A 17,898-nucleotide genomic window follows, 5' to 3' on the forward strand; every position below is an offset into this window, starting at 1 on the left:
CTTCATCCCACACGACATTAGTTTTATCCCTTGATAGTTTTCACATTCATGGAAACGTCCCTTCTTAAGTATTGGGACCAGGATAGACTTGCACCAGCCTTCGGGAATTGTCTTGCCTCACCATATGACTTTAACTTTTTCACTCATCCAAGACTTTCACCAGGTCTGCTGTCGCTTGGAGTCTCGGTGCCGTACTGTTCTTCATTACCTGAACTGCCTATCTCCCCTCGCCCACTGTTGTGTGAGGCTCAGGCACTACATGAGGGTCACATGTTGGTCACTCCACCCTATAGGGGTTTGCTTCATTTAAGAGACTATCAAAGAATTTTTTCCACCGCTCCTTCACTTGTTCAGGTGTTACTCGTAGTATCGCCTGGTCATCGTTTGCTAATGGTGTGACAATACCATCCTCTTTCCCTTTGCCTCTCATTTTTGTAATGCTGTAGATATTTTTGCCAGCTAGCTGTGAGTCGTTCACAAGGTTGGTGTATAAATTGTCTTGGTCACTCTTTGGCTTTCACTGCCTGCTCGGTACCTTGCTTTGCTTCGTTGTGTTTGTTTTCGTTTACACTCAGTGGATTTGATTTTTTTTCTTTTATGCACCATTTTCTTATCTCAAATTGCTGTTTGCACTTGATCAGGCCATCGCCATTCCTCTCTTTTCCTGGGCTTTTCCCATCTACATTGCCCACAAACCTCTTCCACCGCCTCAATCCACATTCTTTTGAGGCAGTTCCACTCCCCTTCTGGTGTTGCCAGATCTGTTTCTTGACCCTTAACTTGTACGGCTTGCACAAATTTCTCTTCCACACTTCCCTGAACTGCGTGTACATTAATCTCATTTCTTTTGAGCTCAGTTCCTGTCTTGTCCAATGCTCTGCCACAGTCTTTGCCACAAGAGATTTGTGTTCTAGCAAGATGGTAGCGCTAAGTATCACTTTTCACTCCTAACTCATCTCCATTGAGGTTTCCTCACCAAAATCGCAGGCCTTTTCCCTCACCTCTGATGTATATAACCCAATGACTCACCTTCTTCTGGAACCATGCATTGGCTATCATCCATTGTTACTGTATGGATCTCCTTCGTTAAGAAAGGCCCTGCCTGGAGCTGTTACACAAACTCCTCTGTAAACCCATGGGACCATTAATCTTCTGCTACAATCCAAGTTTCTTTCTCTCTCATTCTCCCATGAAGGAAAATGTTACCTGTCTGTTGTGGCATGGACAGTTTCCTCTTACCCAGTTTTCATGGAGTTGCACTATAGATTTGTAAGGTTTGTGCTACAGGCTTTCTCTGTGGGCATGGTGGGAGATCTAAAAAGACAGGATAACTAGTTGGATTTAGATTTTGAGTGAGCAGCAGGGAGTTTCTGGGAGATGTGGAGCTCCCAGTTCTCCAAGATTCACCACTGCATTGCATTCTGCATGATCAGAGGCCTGAGTCCTTAATCAAGGTTTGCAGGTAGTTACTGATTAATCATAGAAATTAGGGATGGAAAAGATCTCCTAGGTAGCTGGTCCATCTCCCAACCAGACCAGGATTATTATGTATGGTGCATTCTCTAGAGTTTTGGGCAATCTAGTCTTAAGCCCCAGCAATGGGTCATCCACCATTTCCCTCGGGAGACTGTTCCACGGCGTATCAAGAGGATTTTCAGCCTAAATTTTCCTTTTCCCAATTTCATGCTGTTAATCCCAGTAATGCCACCTGGAAGCACTCGCTCACTTCTCCGCCCGTGGTGTTTGCACCCTTCAAATGTTTGTCATGTTCTACAATTTCCCTGATTGTTTCTGCTTGCTCTTCTCGTAGCCAAACTATAGATGTGCCGCTCTTTTCTCCTAACTCGGTCCTTCCAGCCCTCCAGATCATTTTGTGCTCCTCCTTTCTCTCCATTTGGACACATCTTTCTGGTGTTGATGTGCCAACAGGGGAAAATACTGTCTCAGGTCTGGCTATTTCCTCTCTGCTCTGTAATGATGATGCTTCTTTGTATACAGCCCCAAACTTCATTGGCCTTTTTGGCTACTGTCTTGTTGCAAAATCTTGTCTAATTTCCTGCCCACTGCCACCCTTAGGTCTTTTTTAGCATTGTTTGCATGTAGGATTTTTTTAAAGTATTAGATATTTTTCAAGTTGAATCTCCTTTGGTTTTCTATCGATGTTTCTAATCTCGGCATCTCCCTATTACGTCTCTGTCCAGACTGGTGCTAGCAACTCCTCCCAATGTAGTAAGCTTTGTGACTTCCATTAACATGCCTTTTGTGCCCTTTTCTGTATTATTAATGAAGATGTTAAATTAAAACTTACTCGGCACCCAGTTCCCACAGCAACTGATCAGAGTCTTTCCCTAAACTTGATACGTTGTCATTTATTATTCCCCTTTGTTTCTGGTCTTTCACCAGTTTTCATTCCCAACCTAATCAATTGCCATTTGTTCTGGGAGTAAAGAAAGTTTCTTTGCTGCACTTACTTGGCAGCAGTTTATAGTTTACAATGTGAAAGTAGGCCGGGGACCACATACTGAAGGGTATGTCCCCAGTTTATTGACATTAGGGATAGGAAGTGAATCATAAATCAGACCTTCAACTCCTTATGTCATCTGGCTACAGCCTACCTGAAAAGTGTAGGGGCCTTGTGTAACTCCAGGGGCTTTATCTTTGGGAAATTCAAGGAGCAGCATTTCTTTAGAAGGTAGCCATGTGTGAAATTTGGCCGGCCTCTTTTCCATCAGGCTTTTTTTTACATATTGCCTTTCTTTAAAATTGATCAGTGGCCTGCTATTCCTCTGGTTGCAGTGCCTGGCTGCTGGTGAGAATTGCATGGCATGCTGCTGTTCCACACCAGGTAAACAGGACTCAGTTTTTCCTTGAATATTTCGGCAGAGGGATCACTAGCTCCATAGTGTTTTTTGCTTAATTTCCACAGTTGGTTAGATCGCTGCTCTGTGCTTACCTTGCAGCCTTTTGATTCTGATTTTTGTTCTAAGGCTACCATTCAGCCTTTGTTTTATGGCTTCTCTTGTTGCTCTTTCAGCTCAGTAAAATGTGTTCTCAGGGATGCATCAGAGCCTCTCTTGGTTCGTGAAGTGAGAAATCGAAACCATACACTCTGTGCTGCAGAGTCAGCTTTGCGCTCTTTCTTCTGGCTTTGCTGTAAACCTGGACCATATAGTATATAGATTTAACTCCTAGGGCTTGGTTTTCCATTGAAATGCTGATAAATGGGGCTCCGTTTCTAATCTCTTCAGAGCCTGGTGTATTTTTTTTTCCCTGTGATCTGAGTATGTGCTGTACAGCACATACCAGTGTTTTCTTCTCTGGTTCCACTTGCAGCACATTGATAATCCTTTGACCAGCTAATAGGTTTATGTTGTTAGTTTCTTGATGATTCATTCATGTGGCTTGGCAATCCTTCAGCTCTCTAGTAATCATGCAAGTTCATTGAAGGATATGATTTCATGGTTACCTTGGGCAGGAGTCTGTGTAAACAATTGGAGCTGAGACGTCATTCATAGATTGTACATTTTCAGTCCTTTTAATTGGTTTATCAGAAGACTCTGATTGCTGCGCGACAAATTTGTTCCCTTCTTCATCAGCCCCAAAGTTCCTCAGCTTACAGCATTCAGTACTTTCTTCTTTCGAGCTATTTTTGGGCAGCCCGGGCTCTTTTACATAAGAAGGGATATAGGTTGTGTTTGTGGTGGTATTTTTCAATGGGGAGTGTACTAAGTGATTTGTTGAATTGAATGCTTCTGAGAGTGAATGCAATGCCATCTCAGTATTTGGTATGAGCTTTGTTAAAGGGACAGTTAAATTAAAAATGTAGTTTAAAAACTAAAACAAATAACCATATGTGTCACCTTAGATTTTTTTTTTTTTTAACTGGAAGGAATTTTAAAATCTAGCTTGATTTTTCACCATTTATTACTTGGAGATGTGGATTCTATTCCTGGCTCTGGCACTGACTTGCTGTGTCACCTTGTGCAACTCACTTCCCCTCTATGCCTCTGTTTCCCTTCCCACCCTTAATCTGTCATGTCTGTATTTAGATTGTAAACGCTTTGGGGCGAGGACTCTCTTTAATATGTGTGAATTCAGAGCCACACAGAGCTCAGTGGTGCCTTGATCTTGTTTGGGGCTTATAGATACTACTATAATACGGATAAGCAATCATCATTGTATTCTGCCTAGATAAGGATGACTTCTTACCTTTCCATTTCATGCATGTACTTTGCAGTCTAACGCTGGCCCTGATTCAATAAGGTATTAAAACACCAGCTTAACTTGAAAGAATGCAATTAGTTCCATGTATTGCACTGGGACTATTCCTATAAGCTTAAAATAAAGCATGTGTTTGAGTACTTGGCTGAATGGGCGCATTTGGCATGGATTAATGTTGGCACTTCCAGCATCAGTAACGTGGTTTGAAATCCACTTGTTTTCTATTTTAAAAATTCTCTACATGGTAATTTTATCTCCACCCACAATTAGCTGCAAGTTGACTTCATTCACTTGCCAGTGTTTACATTATTTTAAAAAAAAATTAAATTGGAGGGTCTGCGTATAAAGGAACAGAAATTATTCAGTTTTCTTCCCTGTGAAATGACCGTCAAAGCTTGAGTAACAGTAAAAGGTATTTTGATACTGAAATGAATGGGCATCTCCGTTAATAAAACTCAAATGCGCAATAGTTTTAATTTATTTAAAAATTTTAACAATAAGCCCTTGGCATACGTCTATTTACAGATCATTAAAACAAGTTAATCTGCTCCTCATGGCTCTTCTGGATGTGAGACTCCTCTCTTGAGGAGTGCTTCATCTTAACATATCATGGATACCTGGCTTCATTTCTTTTAATTTGATTTATATTGCAAATAGAACAAATATGGGCCAGATCCTGAACCCAGGGTAGTGCTTATTACTGTGACGAGTTCCATGGAAGTCAGTAGGGCTCTTCAGAATACTTTGCGCTAGCCCCGTAGTGAGTGTTTGCTGCATCAGGCCTTCTGGTTACAAATCTTTAGGTGACAGAATCTTTTCCCCTTGCTTCATTGTCCTTGCCTGAAGAAATATATGGGATACACTTGTTCCTTAGAACACTTAAAAATTTATCCTACTGACTATTTGGGGGAGGGGGCAACATTCAAGGATGCATTTTAAGTGCTGTCCTAAGTAGGGATGGACTCTAGCATGTGCTGAAGTGCTTTCCTGAACTGGGATCTATGTAAGGACCTGATCCTATTCCCACTGACTTACTGGGAGCGCGATAAAGCTCTTAGTCTTCCCGTTATTCCTGTTTATGAATCTGAAAGGTCTAGAGGATAAATCTTTGCATGCAGTTTAGGCAGGAAGTCTCCAGTAACAGGAGTAAGAATTTCTTCCCCCTGGAGTATCTGCTTATTTATGCACCTTATATATTCATCTTTACTTAAACTGTATATAATCTGCAAGTTGGCTGCTGTTTAAATTTGATTATGTTGCTCCTTGGATTACCTAAAGAGTGAGTAAGAGGGGGTGTGTGTGTGTGTGTGAGAGAGAGAGAGAGAGAGAGAGAGAGAGAGGAGTGTGTGTGCATGTACACAGGGAGGGAACAGGTCAGTTACTGTTTGTGTGACCATATTTCACAGTGGCCCCACCCAAGATTTAGGGCCTGTTGTGCTAGGCACAGGACAGATCCTACCCTAAAGGGCACCTAGTTTAAACAAGCAAGACGGACCAAAAGCTGGGAGGGAAAATGGGCAGAGAGGGGTGAAGTGCCTTGACCAGGGTCACCTAGCAGGTCAGTGGCAGAGATGGGAATAGACCCCAGGTCTCCTGACATATAGTCTAGTGCCCTACCCACTAGCCCTCCCACTCTGAGTTGATCTCTGATTTGTGGCAGCCCGTATATGCATTTATTTATTTTAAATCGATTTGTCAAGTAGAACAGTCACCATATTTCTCCATATCCTGTGCTTGGCCGAGTCCTGCACTCCTGCCGATTTTCTAACCGTTGAATGAAGCATTTCACCATCCGAATGCTGTACGTCAGGCTGCCGCATGGCTAGCTTGCTCACTTATGTTGATGTGGCTCATGTATAGTGCATCTAATCGCGCTAAATGAATTTTGGGAGCTAACGGTGTTGAGGATGGGGGAAGAAATGTCATATCAGGTGACTTTTAATGTAATAATTACCATGGCTCATGTTGTCTGGTAAAACACGTACGGTGCTGTGTCTGAAGCCCCATATCTTCTCTCGTTTCAAAATCAGCATGACTTTGTTCGCCGAGACCGGCCGCCCCGGGTCCTAATTGACCTAATACAAAGGACGAAAGATGCTGTACGCGAGCTGGATAACCTTCAGTACCGGAAAATGAAGAAAATCCTTTTCCAGGAGACGCGGAACGGGCCACTGACGGAGTCTCTGGAGGAGGAGGAGGTACTGTAGATTGTTAGAGTGCCCTGCGGTTCAGCAGAGATGGAGCGAGGACGGAGATGGGTGACAGCCCCAAGAGAAGGCAGTTACATTAGGTTAGGCATATGCACATGTTGGTGGCTTGAGAGCTCTATTTTGAACTTCTTTCAAAGGCACAACTTTTTTCTTGAGAGCTCCGCAGAAGAAACTCCTTTTTAGGGAGGATTTTGAAGGAGAAGCTAGTGGCTTCTCAGGCCAGGTCAGGGAGGGAATAGGCAAGGTTTTAATGTGGAGCAGTGAAGCTGGCTTGCCAAACAGGGATTCGGGGTGAGGGAAGTAAATTTTCCTAAATCCCATAAACTGCAGTTGTGGGGAAGGCTTGTTCAGGCGTTCTCTTACCCTTTGGCCTCTTCGCTTGCTACATGGTGTTAGATTAGACCTCCACCCCTGATCTCAGGGGCACAAGATTTTTAAGTCCAAAGTGGGGTCCTGACAGCATTTGTTTGTGTGCACACTTTATAAATGGATGCCAAGAAAACTCTTGTGAGGAATTAAATATATACATCTAAGTCATTGTCGTCCTTAACATGAGGAGATTCTGCCTTTGGATTGTGCTGTCTCACATCCTACTCACCTGGGACTGCCAGAATCTGGATGTGTTCATCTTTCAGGCACACTACAAAGCTCACCTGTGGAGGGAATGGGATGAGGGTGGCATGGGGTTATTTTATTTGGCATGATATAATTGTTATTGAGCTGGATTTAATAATAAATGTGTGGACAGCAGGTTTAATGGGATTTTCGTGGGGTGGTTTTAAATCCTGTAAAGGATGCCAAGAGCTTGATATGGGCACTTAGTGGTGGAAGAGGAGACCAGCTGACCTCGCTCAGTACTGATCTCACCAGCTGGTTTAAAGAGCGTCAGTAATGGGTTTTGATCGTCTGATGAAAAGAGCGTAGCTGCAATGGAGAGCTCTTTAGGGATGAAGAGAGGAAATTGGGAAGCCCACAGGGAAAGTAGAGGAGAGCTGAGGGACATGAAAGCCACCCCTTCCTGGGAAGTGAGTTCCACCAAGACAGTCTCACTCAGTGGCTTGAAATGTACAGCTGGGCTTATAAAGGGTACAAATGAGGTGCTTTACCTTCAGTGACTGATGGCCTAGACTCTTCTAAATAAAGGCAAGCCTGTTTAATAGCACCATCACATTTTCCCAATTGCTGAGACATTTCTATCAATTAAGTGGCCTATCACGAGCTGAAAATGAAATCAGATAAGCGGAGATGCTTTTTTTAAAAGTCCTTTGATGCTAAAAAATGAAAACCACTGTTTGATACACAAAGCCAGGCATAAAATTAAAATCTGATTCAGTTCAAACCGTCAGCTGTAAACAGCCCAATTAATCAGTTTGCAGTAATTGACACTAACTGTGCTGTAGAGAAGGAAACCAGTGATTTGTCAATTAATGATATTAAAGGAAAATTATTTAATGTCACTTGATGTGGGCACATTTGGATAAACTAATCTAATGATTTGGTGCATGGAAAACCTTTTCCATTGAGCCCCTTCCTATTATGTGGCCTTGACTGTGTGTATCTTTTTCCTACAATGCAGCAGGCAAAGGTGAAGGGGAGAGGTCAGCACGCTGGGGCTAATTTTTTGGGCCAAATAGATCAGTTGTGCTATTTTGGGAGGAGGGAAGAGTCTTGGGCTCGGAGGTGGGGGCGTCTGTGCTGGGATACAGGGTGGCACTGCAAGCACTTCTGAAGAAACACCTGCCTGTACTTCCAGTTGGAGCAGTGCAGCCAGGGCTGTCTGCTGTGAAGGAGAATGGTAACTATGCAGTGGGAGCAGCAGCAGCGCCTGCCACGATAGGCAGAGCGGGGCAGGAATTTCCATTCTAACCCCCCTGTGGTCAGTCACTTAAAATTTTCCAAAACTTTCAGACTGAAATTCCTAGGCTCTCTCTGTCTCTGCCCAGGAGTGTTCTCCTCCTCCTCTTCCCCCCAGTAAGAGTCTGAACAAAATCATTTCAAGGACAGCAAGTAGGGTGGAGTACTTTCCCCATTGTAATGTTTAATAGCTCTAGCGCTGGGGTCAGAGTGCTGAAATGTAACACGATGCATCACCAAGAAGTGCCGTGGAGTATTCCAATAAAATTTGGTTTTGATATCACTGAATTACAGTCCACAGCACATGTTGCACTGAGTTTTCTCACTAAGCTTGTTCAGTGTGTCACTAAGGGAGGCCATGTCGCGCACACATGCATGGCGAACTTAGCAGTACAGGATAAAAATGAGCAAGGTGGCACAATGAATGAAGATGTGGCCTCAGTCACTGCTCATCTTGTTAGCAAAAGCTGCCTAGCTCCTAAAGCCTACCCTGGAGGGGGAGGGAGGGAAGGGTTCCCTCCAATAGGCTTCCTAGGGAGTGCAGGAGATGTTTTCCCTATTGTGAACATCGCTGGGTATATATCCAGTGAGTTCCACATCTTGGAGCTTTGAAACTTTTTTCTAAAGGAACTCCCATCAAAAACGATCAGGAGAAAGTTAAGGTTGCATGTTCAGGCACTCGGGTCAGGAAGCGAGAAAGTTCAGGTTGCATGTGCAGCCTCAACACTGTCCTTTGTGCACATGCATTCTTTAATTAAATACCCATGGAGTGTTTCTCAAACGCTGCGGTATAATAGGCGGTTTCTTCTGCCGCTTTAGATACGCATGTGTAACTTGGTGTACAATTGTTCTTTCTTGTACATGTGTATCGCTGTCAAATGAGATTTTTTTATTTTGGTTTGGGGTAATAAAAAGCACCCATACACAAATAGAGATCTCTGCCAATTATGTATCATTACAAAACTAAATACACATTTCAGTCAGCTAGCCCTTCTACCAAACAGCAGCTCTTACTACAGATAACAGCCTATTAATTGGCTAGCAAAGTCCCTCTCCCCAGCTCTCTTCAAAGGCCAGACCAAACAAGATGGCCCTGCACTGAATTTTGGCTAATCGGGGCTATTGTGGACCAGAGATTGGAGAGCATTCCAGAGCCCCAAGGCCCTTATAGAGAATTACCTCCTCTGGTGATAACCCTTTGACTTAGATCACGTTATATAAATTCTCTTCTCTGTAAGCCAGTGCAGTCAGACTAGCCCATTATGATTACCCAACTGATGCAAGCACCCAGGAAGGGAAAATATAGCAAGATGCTACTTTTGTGTATTTAAGTTTGTAGAAAAAAGGGCATGTTCTATCGTGGTGTTTGAGAAATAATTATGAGATCATGTAATTAAATGTATTGTAATGCTTTCACCCATTGTAGTACAGCCTCTTCTGCGGAGCGATACTCAATCTATCTTAATAGAAACGACAAGTGTCATTTAAACTGACAGAATGTCATTTCTGTTTGGCCTGGACATCAAGGTTGAAACCCCTGCTCCTGGGGAAAGTGCTGTGGGATTCTTAAGGGATCACAGATAGTTGGGACCCCCGTTTTTACATCTCCGATACATGGCACCTCAGCTAGTTGTGGCTGGAGCATTATTTCAGTACAGACTCTGAGGAAGAGTGCCCCTTTCTTAATCACTGGCACTACTTACAGCAGCACCTCAATGTTCCCTGGTGGGTTCCCAGTCAGACACTAATCATGTCCAGCCCTGCTTAGTTTGAGAGAGACCTGGCTTGCAGCCTGAGATGCAATGGCCGCAGAGCACAGAATAGAAAACTGACTGAGAGCCTCTGGTAACCTTAGGGTGATACCTGGTTTGGCCTTTAGGAGGGGAACAACAAGGAATGTAGGTGCTGGAAAATAGCGGCAGAGAACCTGTAACTGCAGGATTGCAGAGCAATGTTGGGCACTGCAGGAATATGCGTCAGGCAGTTCATCTCCTGCAGTGTTTGTAATTCTGGTGCCCCTTGTTTTGCAGGACGGTGAGCATGGATCAAACCTGAATCGGAAGATGGACAGTCTGGGCAGCAACCATTCCATCCCAAGTATGTCTGTGAGCACAGGCAGTCAGAGCAGCAGCGTGAACAGCATGCAGGAGGTCATGGATGAGAGCAGCCCTGAACTGGTCATGATGCATAATGATGAGAGCACAATTAATTCCACATCCTCTGTGGTGCACAAGAAGGTATGTTCTCCAGGGCGCTCTGCAGCTTCACGCAATGGCTTCTGTCCCTCGGCTTGGTTCAGGTTCCTTAAGGCCCAATGCAGCAATGTGCAGCGAGTGCCCTCGCTAACCTGTTGAGAGTAGGAGGCTCAGCAGACTCCTGTGGGATCAAGCTCTTTGTGTTGTTTCTCTTCTGGCTTTAGCAATTAAATGATCTTTGAAATTAATCATAAAAAGCTGTTGCTGTGACGGCTCGGTCAAATCCAGCCATCGAGCAGGTAGGTTCTCTGCATGCTTCCTCACCCAGCTCGGCATGTGCCCCGTCATCCTTGCCTGCAACACCTCTTAGGGTTCCGATCCTCGGGCTCCTCTGAGCAGCTGTGCCACATTGTGTGTTGTGGTTTGAAGTGGCCGCATCTACTAAGGTACCACTTAGCAGTCACAGTTTGTGACCAAAGTCTGAGTTGTACTTGGATCCTTCCTCTGGACAGGAGCATAGCACACACAAGCACTCCTGCGAGGTAAGTTTTAAAGCAAAATTCCACTCCGCCCTGCTCTTTCATTCTCTCTTTCACGGATTATCTGTTCTGCTTATTAGAGTGGCAGCTTCAGAGGTGAAGTTGTCTGGATACAGGCCAGGCGCTAGCCCTGCACTTGCCATTCAGAATCAACTTTTACATAACCCTAGTGGTGTCCGCAAATGATGGACAGGAAAATCGAGGTGGTTGTTGTAACTGTGTTTACAAAGAGTTTTAAAGTGTATATAGTGGTGTTCTGCAGCTGGAGACGCTAAAATCCCACTGTGCAGTACTACAATAGAAGTGTGAATTTCTCAGTGGCATGAGAACCGCAAAGCCTAGTTTTAACCATTTAAATGCTTATTCTTCTAAACAAGCTTGTCTAAAAAAAAAGAAATAAAACTGCAGTTTGTCATTGAAAATGACAACGCCTGCAATGTAAGACTTTTCTCATGTGCTCTCAGTTGTACCTTCAAGCAATAAATTACCAGATATGTATATTTATAAAGGTACTGATAGAGAAGTAGCATAATTTAGTTCTAGTTTAAAAGGTACTCCCGGATTTACTTTCTCAAATATGCAGGAAACCCCACCTTCAGCATTAGCCCTTTTTAAGGAAACAGTGGTGAAGTGTGAAACACCAGTTCACATATTCCCCCAATGGAGGGAAGAAGATGCTCCAGAGGCTTTATGCTGTCCCTGATCATAGCTGGAGCTTCTTCTCGTTCTACGTAGGTTTCAGAAATTAAATATTTTTATTCTTACTTGTTATGTATTTGCATGTATTGCCCAGATATACAAGATACACTTTGAGGGGGATGATGTGGATGTTTGTTTTCATAAGTTACAGTGATTTTACTGGCTTGTAAATGTCACTACAGCTCATGAAAATAAAATGTGTGCAGCGCCTATCGGGCATGAATTGCATTTATTTTAAACGAATGGAGTAGCTCTTCATTTTAAGAATAAACGTTCATTTTGTAGTAATTTTACAATCCTTCCTGTGTATAAATACAGGATGATTGGTAGGGTTAGGGTCTAGTTTTTCAGGATTTGTATACAGCGGTCAGTATCTGGTGCTGAGTGTCTTCCATCTCAAGTAATGCCAATGAGAGTTTGGTGCCTAACTCCTTAGACCTTTTGCAAGTTCCCACCATACCTCTTGGCTTACATGCAATGTTGATGCAGTGCTCATGACTGAAGACAAGTATATTACTGATGACACGGCTATGACAGATATACTTGTCAGCCAGGAGAGTATTCTTGCATAAATTCATTGTGTACACCTCACTTCCACTTTATGAACATAACATAAGAACATAAGAGCGGCCGTACCGGGTCAGACCAAAGGTCCATCTAGCCCAGTATCTGTCTACCAACAGTGGCCAATGCCAGGTGCCCCAGAGGGAGTGAACCTAACAGGCAATGATCAAGTGATCTCTCTCCTGCCATCCATCTCCATCCTCTGACAAACAGAGGCTAGGGACACCATTCTTACCCATCCTAGCTAATAGCCATTTATGGACTTAGCCACCATGAATTTATCCAGTCCCCTTTTAAACATTGTTATAGTCCCAGCCTTCACAACCTCCTCAGGTAAGGAGTTCCACAAGTTGACTGTGCGCTGCGTGAAGAAGAACTTCCTTTTATTTGTTTTAAACCTGCTGCCTATTAATTTCATTTGGTGAAATTAACATCTAAGACACCAACTAGCTGAGTACCTTTCTTTTCTCAGAGCTTTACAAGTGAAGGAGGAGGCCTGGGCACTCATTCATATCTGTGATTTAAGGCACTTTTGCTGACCTATAGATCACTGAAAAAATAAATGTGTTCTTAGGCTAATTGTTTGTTCTTTTTATATAGTGGTTATCATTAAAAAGTTAACATTTGCCAGCATTTGCCATCAGTTACCACAGCGCACATTCTGAGAAAATCACTGTTCTCCCCCTATACTTACAATATGATGGATCTCTGGTAACATCTGGCAAATGTTACCTTTTTGTTGTCTTCTGCTGTATTTGCATATACAGGAAAATGCAGAGTATATACATAGGTATGCAGTATAACATATATCACATCAAAGTTATATTCTATATGTAGTTTTACAAGTATTTTATTAGTTTGGTGATAGCAATTCTCACATCTAGCTATATTTGTTATAAATGCACATGCCTGCTAGTAAAAGCTAACTGCAGAGGTTAAAACACAGAAGTTAAATTGAAATAGGCTTTATATGTGTGTATTTACAGTATTTGAAGATAGACGTTTTAGTTTCTTAAAGTTTCCTCCTTTGAAAAGTTTGTTAGTGCAAGTTTGAGACTTCCTATTAGCTTAGTGCCCATATTAATTATGTCTCTGTGTAATCTGTGCTCTAAAGTATTCCACACCAACTGGTGTTTTTACTGGCAGTTGAAAAAGTACCATGGGAACAATAGGTTGTTAGTGTCACTCGGGAGCTTTAACTACAAACAAGTCATGATGAGCTCAGGTCCAGTTAAAATGAAGTCTTCATCTTCAGTTTAACCAACTTCTAAAGCAAAAGAAGGGAATGCTGATTTAAAATAAGTCCCTGGGCTTGATCTAGCCACTAGCCATCATCTAGTCTCACTTAACTCACATGCTTTCACGCAATGGATTTGACCCTTGTCAAAATAAAACAAGTGCCATGTGCATTTAGGATGCTCCGTAAATGATGATTAATAATAATGCAGTCTCATGTATCTGAAAGCTATTAAAACATCACAAGCTGGCAAAATTACATAAGGATGCTAATGTTTTAAAGGAATCCAGCTTAAAATATTATAAACGTATCAGTCTCTTCTCGCACACATTCCACTTAAATGTTTATAATAATTCAGTGGTGTCATGAAAACTACAGGTCCCATCATGCAGTTCTCCTTCCTGGTCTGAGAGGCCAGTCTGGTTAGGAGCTGCAACTGATTTCCGTTTTATGCAAATTTGAGGCAGGCCTTGGGTTCTTGGCAAGACACCAACGAAGTCCTTGGTTGAGCAAAGTTTGGGTGCCCCTGGCAAAGATTCTAAGCATCACAGCTGTTACTAGCTATTTTGAATGCTAAGTGAAGCATAAGAAGCAGGCCAAACCCCTTGCACTGGCATGTTCACCTCTATTAGACAGCCGTAGATTTTTAAAAATAAAGAAATGGAGCATGCTTTCTGGCCAAAAATAAATGAAATGACCTTGTGTTTCTCATCTAGCTGCTCTGGTTACCGTAACTCTTGGTACTTGGCTCATGCCGTGCTATGTTTATGAACATCATTAGGCTCTGCAGCGAGAAGGTGTGTCCAAAGCCCTTCCTAGGCACATAATCGCTGACAGAGAATTAAAGCCCGTGGCTGTAAGTAGCATCTAAGCTTGTGTTTAGAATAAAGGCCACTTGAGCTCATCTGCTAAAAGTCCAGCAGAGCAAGACTGAGTTCCTAGATGGGAGTGTAGGGGAAGGCTGCCCTCTGTAGGCAGGGTGGGTAGTTCTTCATATCAACTCTGAACCAGTTGTCACAGGTGGCACCAACAGAGCCCATGACACATAAATGGACTAGAGTGGCAGGCAGCTGAATGCCTTCCACAGCCTCCCTTTCCTGAATCCCATTGCAGCTGTAGGACCTCCTGAGGGAGCAGTTTGCTGGTCCAGTGACCAACACCACATTTCTTAAAAGAAGCCCAAATGTCTGTCATGTCTCCATCCATCTCCCACAAGTTACCTGGGAGCTTTTTCCTTCCCAGTGTTTGCATCTTTGTATGCTGTGTTAATCTAGCTAGTGTAATGGAGAGGCATCTCACTAATTTACTAGCTGAAACGTGGATCAGTCTCTCTTTAGAGAAAGAGTTGGGTAACTACTTCTCTAGCCAAAGATCATGTTACGTATGGATATACATTCCCCTGGTCATCTCCCTTTGGAAGTGGAGTCAGTCATTCACTCGGGTTACGGATTGCGGGCAAAATGACATCTCGAGTGCAGACCAAACAGTTGTATCTTGGAGAGAATTTTTTTTTTGCCAGTTGCACTCTGAATTCGCTATATGCTTCTAAAGCCACATGACCCAGGAACAACAAAACCCACATGCCATCAGTGAAGGTATTCTGAAGCAAAGTAAGGATGACGATCTGTGTCTTGGGAGGACAATGTTGTGTTTCCTTGCTTACGGCATCCAGATACTATTTTGCTCTGTGCATTAGAAATGCAAAGTGTTGGTCAGGTTTGATTTGTCCACCCTGCATAACCATTTGCATGGTACCCCAGAGATGCTCTCTGCTACTCGTTTGGACTCCTGAATAATGCTAGCCGGGGATGGCATTTGAGAATTGCCTTCTTAGGGTTTAATCAGCAGTTACAGTTGCCTTTATTTTATAGGGAGGAATAGATGCTGGTGCCATCGTAAGCATAAAGCACCGTAACCCATTGCAGTAATGGCAGCAGGAAGCATGACTATGTTCCGATGCTGCTTTCACCATAAAACATGGTGACCGTGGCGGTAACTCTTCATAGCCAGACAGAGCATATGGTGTGTCCCTTTTGGCATTAGCTGCAACGGGACATTTTTGATGTATTAATATTTACCAGGGTGCTGTTCAGCAGCATATCAGCTCCCTTCCTTTTCGGCTCACACACATCACAGATGACTTATTGTCAACCACTCCATCAAACTGACGCTGCAGTCATGTGTCTTGTGGTGTCTTGGTAGACGTTGTCCTAGCTAAATATGCCAAGTGTCAGGACTTGGAGCACTTCCTTGGGAGACTACATCACAGTATTTCAGCTAGATTGGGTGTAATGAGGGCAGCATTTTTACTACAAATAAAGGTGGTGTCATTTTTTTTTTTAAAGTATCACATTCCACATTGTTATTTTTGTTCAGCCACAATGCACAGCTGCTGCTGGTGTGCTGCTATCAACACTAAACACTTAGCGTTTCTTCATAATATTATTTCTCTGGCAAAACCCTCAGGATGTCAGATTGTAAATAAATACCCCTTTGTATAAAACATTTTTAAAACAAGAGATCTGAAAGGAGCACATTCATTGTTAAGCTCCACAAACAAAATCGACTCCTCTTTTCTCTGCCCAGTGTCCTGTTGCAACTTAAGAAACTTTCCAAATCATTAACTACAAATGAAAACAAAATATGTTGTATAGACATGACTCCTCTCCGCTCCATGATGCGTATGTGGCATCCTGGCTGGATCCGGTGATGGGGGGGATACTGGGTGCGCAGCCAGTATATGTGGAGTGGATGGATATATAGGGGTATGTTGCCCTACAGGCTGAGGCTTCTGATTTACCCCTGGAGAACGAGTAAGATCTGATGGGATTTTCCTTCCGGTTGGGAAGGATGAGTGGGGACTTTTGGAGCCTCTGGCTCATTATAGTGGGGAATTCTGGGCTGCGTGTGGAGAGTAAGATGTGTTTATGTACTTGCCCACCTGCCTTGAACGATTCCAAGCCTTGATATCGATGTGGAGCCTTTTCCAAAAGGACTCTTGTTGAAATGTGACCCTATCTGCAGGTTGTTGTTACAGCCAATGTTTTGTGCTCAGCTGATTGTTTTATTCCTCCCCCCTTTGAATTCTGGGAAATGGAGGAGGTTGTCACGGCTTGGTTGTACATTCCCTTTAGGGTCCTAACCAGGGTTAGTTCAGTCGCTCTCCCCTTCATATTTGTGTCTAGAAGGCTGGCAGTTCTTGTGGTCTATTGGATACTGTTGTCCAGGTAGCATCTGTCCTCTTGAACTGTCTGAGGGGAGTTTGCTTGCTGTGCTACTGCTTGTTTCCCCTAGCATCAGTCAAGATACAAAATGTCAGTGAATGCTCTTTTGAAAAGGAAAGCTTGGGAATTCAGCTTCTTGCCGATCAAATGTGATCAGCGTTGATGCAGTTTTTCTACGTATATGAATTTCTCCAATCAAATTTCTCAGCTAAGATCATGGAGACTTTCCTCTAATGTTGTCGCCTTGATTCTTTGCACTTAAATATGCCTGCTTCACCTTTCACAGAATTGCATGGGCAACAATGAAACACTCAAGGCAAGCTATGGGTCTGCTCATGTTCCCATCAAAATCAAAGGCAAAATTCTCATTGACTTCAGTGTGAACAGGCTCAAACCACATATACTTAATATGTTGAGTTCACCTTTGTTTCATACATAACTTGCTCATTCCCAGCTGTTGCTGGCTTCTGCTCTGCAGATATTTTGAGCACGTGTGCGAAGGTTGTTTCAGGCATGTGTCCTGGTCCATGCAGCTGTGAATAATGCTCTTGGGCATGGGTCAGTTTAAAAAAAAAAAAAAAAAGACCTGATTCAGCTAATTCTCATGTGTGGTCATGAGAAAACTTGATGAGACTATGTGGTCAGAGCAGTGTGGGGGATATTGTTGGCGCAATATACTCAGTAATCTGAGTACTATGAATATGAAGATGTCCTTAGAATGTTGCAGTAGTGTGGTGGGTTCGCTTTTAAAGATTGTTTTTCAATGAGCAGAGGAGGAAGGATGGTCTTGGGTTGATAGCACTGGACTGGGACTCAGGAGATTGGCCTTCAGTTCCTTACTCTGCCAGTGGGACCTTGGGCAAATCACTTCACCTCTCAATGCTCCAGGTTCTCATCTATAAAGTGGGGATGATAGTACCTTACTGCCTCACAGGCGTGCTGTGTGAATAGTCATTATTGCGTATAAGGTACTCGGATGCCTATTTGAACCCAGTTGTGTGCCTTATGCTGTCTGAGTCAACAAAATTTAGGCCTGGATAGATCCAAACTTTGGAGTGTTTGGATCCAGTGCTCTGGTTGTAGAGGTTGGCCTGAGATGCCAAGTTTGGCTCCTAACATTGTCAAAGACCCACAAGGGGGCTTGGAACCAGGTTC

At 43.2% G+C, this 17,898-nt stretch overlaps 1 protein-coding gene across 1 annotated transcript in view; it reads left to right on the forward strand.

The window, feature by feature from the left end:
• TAOK3 (TAO kinase 3) overlaps nt 1-17,898 on the forward strand; it is a 146,101-nt gene that overhangs the window by 98,016 nt on the left and 30,187 nt on the right. The window contains exons 12-13 of the mRNA XM_044989727.1: nt 6,252-6,419; nt 10,316-10,522. Coding sequence (XP_044845662.1) covers nt 6,252-6,419; nt 10,316-10,522 — 375 coding nt within the window. The remainder of the gene's footprint in view (nt 1-6,251; nt 6,420-10,315; nt 10,523-17,898) is intronic.

The sequence above is a fragment of the Mauremys mutica genome, chromosome 16 (genome assembly GCF_020497125.1).
Source record: "Mauremys mutica isolate MM-2020 ecotype Southern chromosome 16, ASM2049712v1, whole genome shotgun sequence".
In the NCBI taxonomy this organism is placed as follows: Eukaryota; Metazoa; Chordata; order Testudines; family Geoemydidae; genus Mauremys; species Mauremys mutica.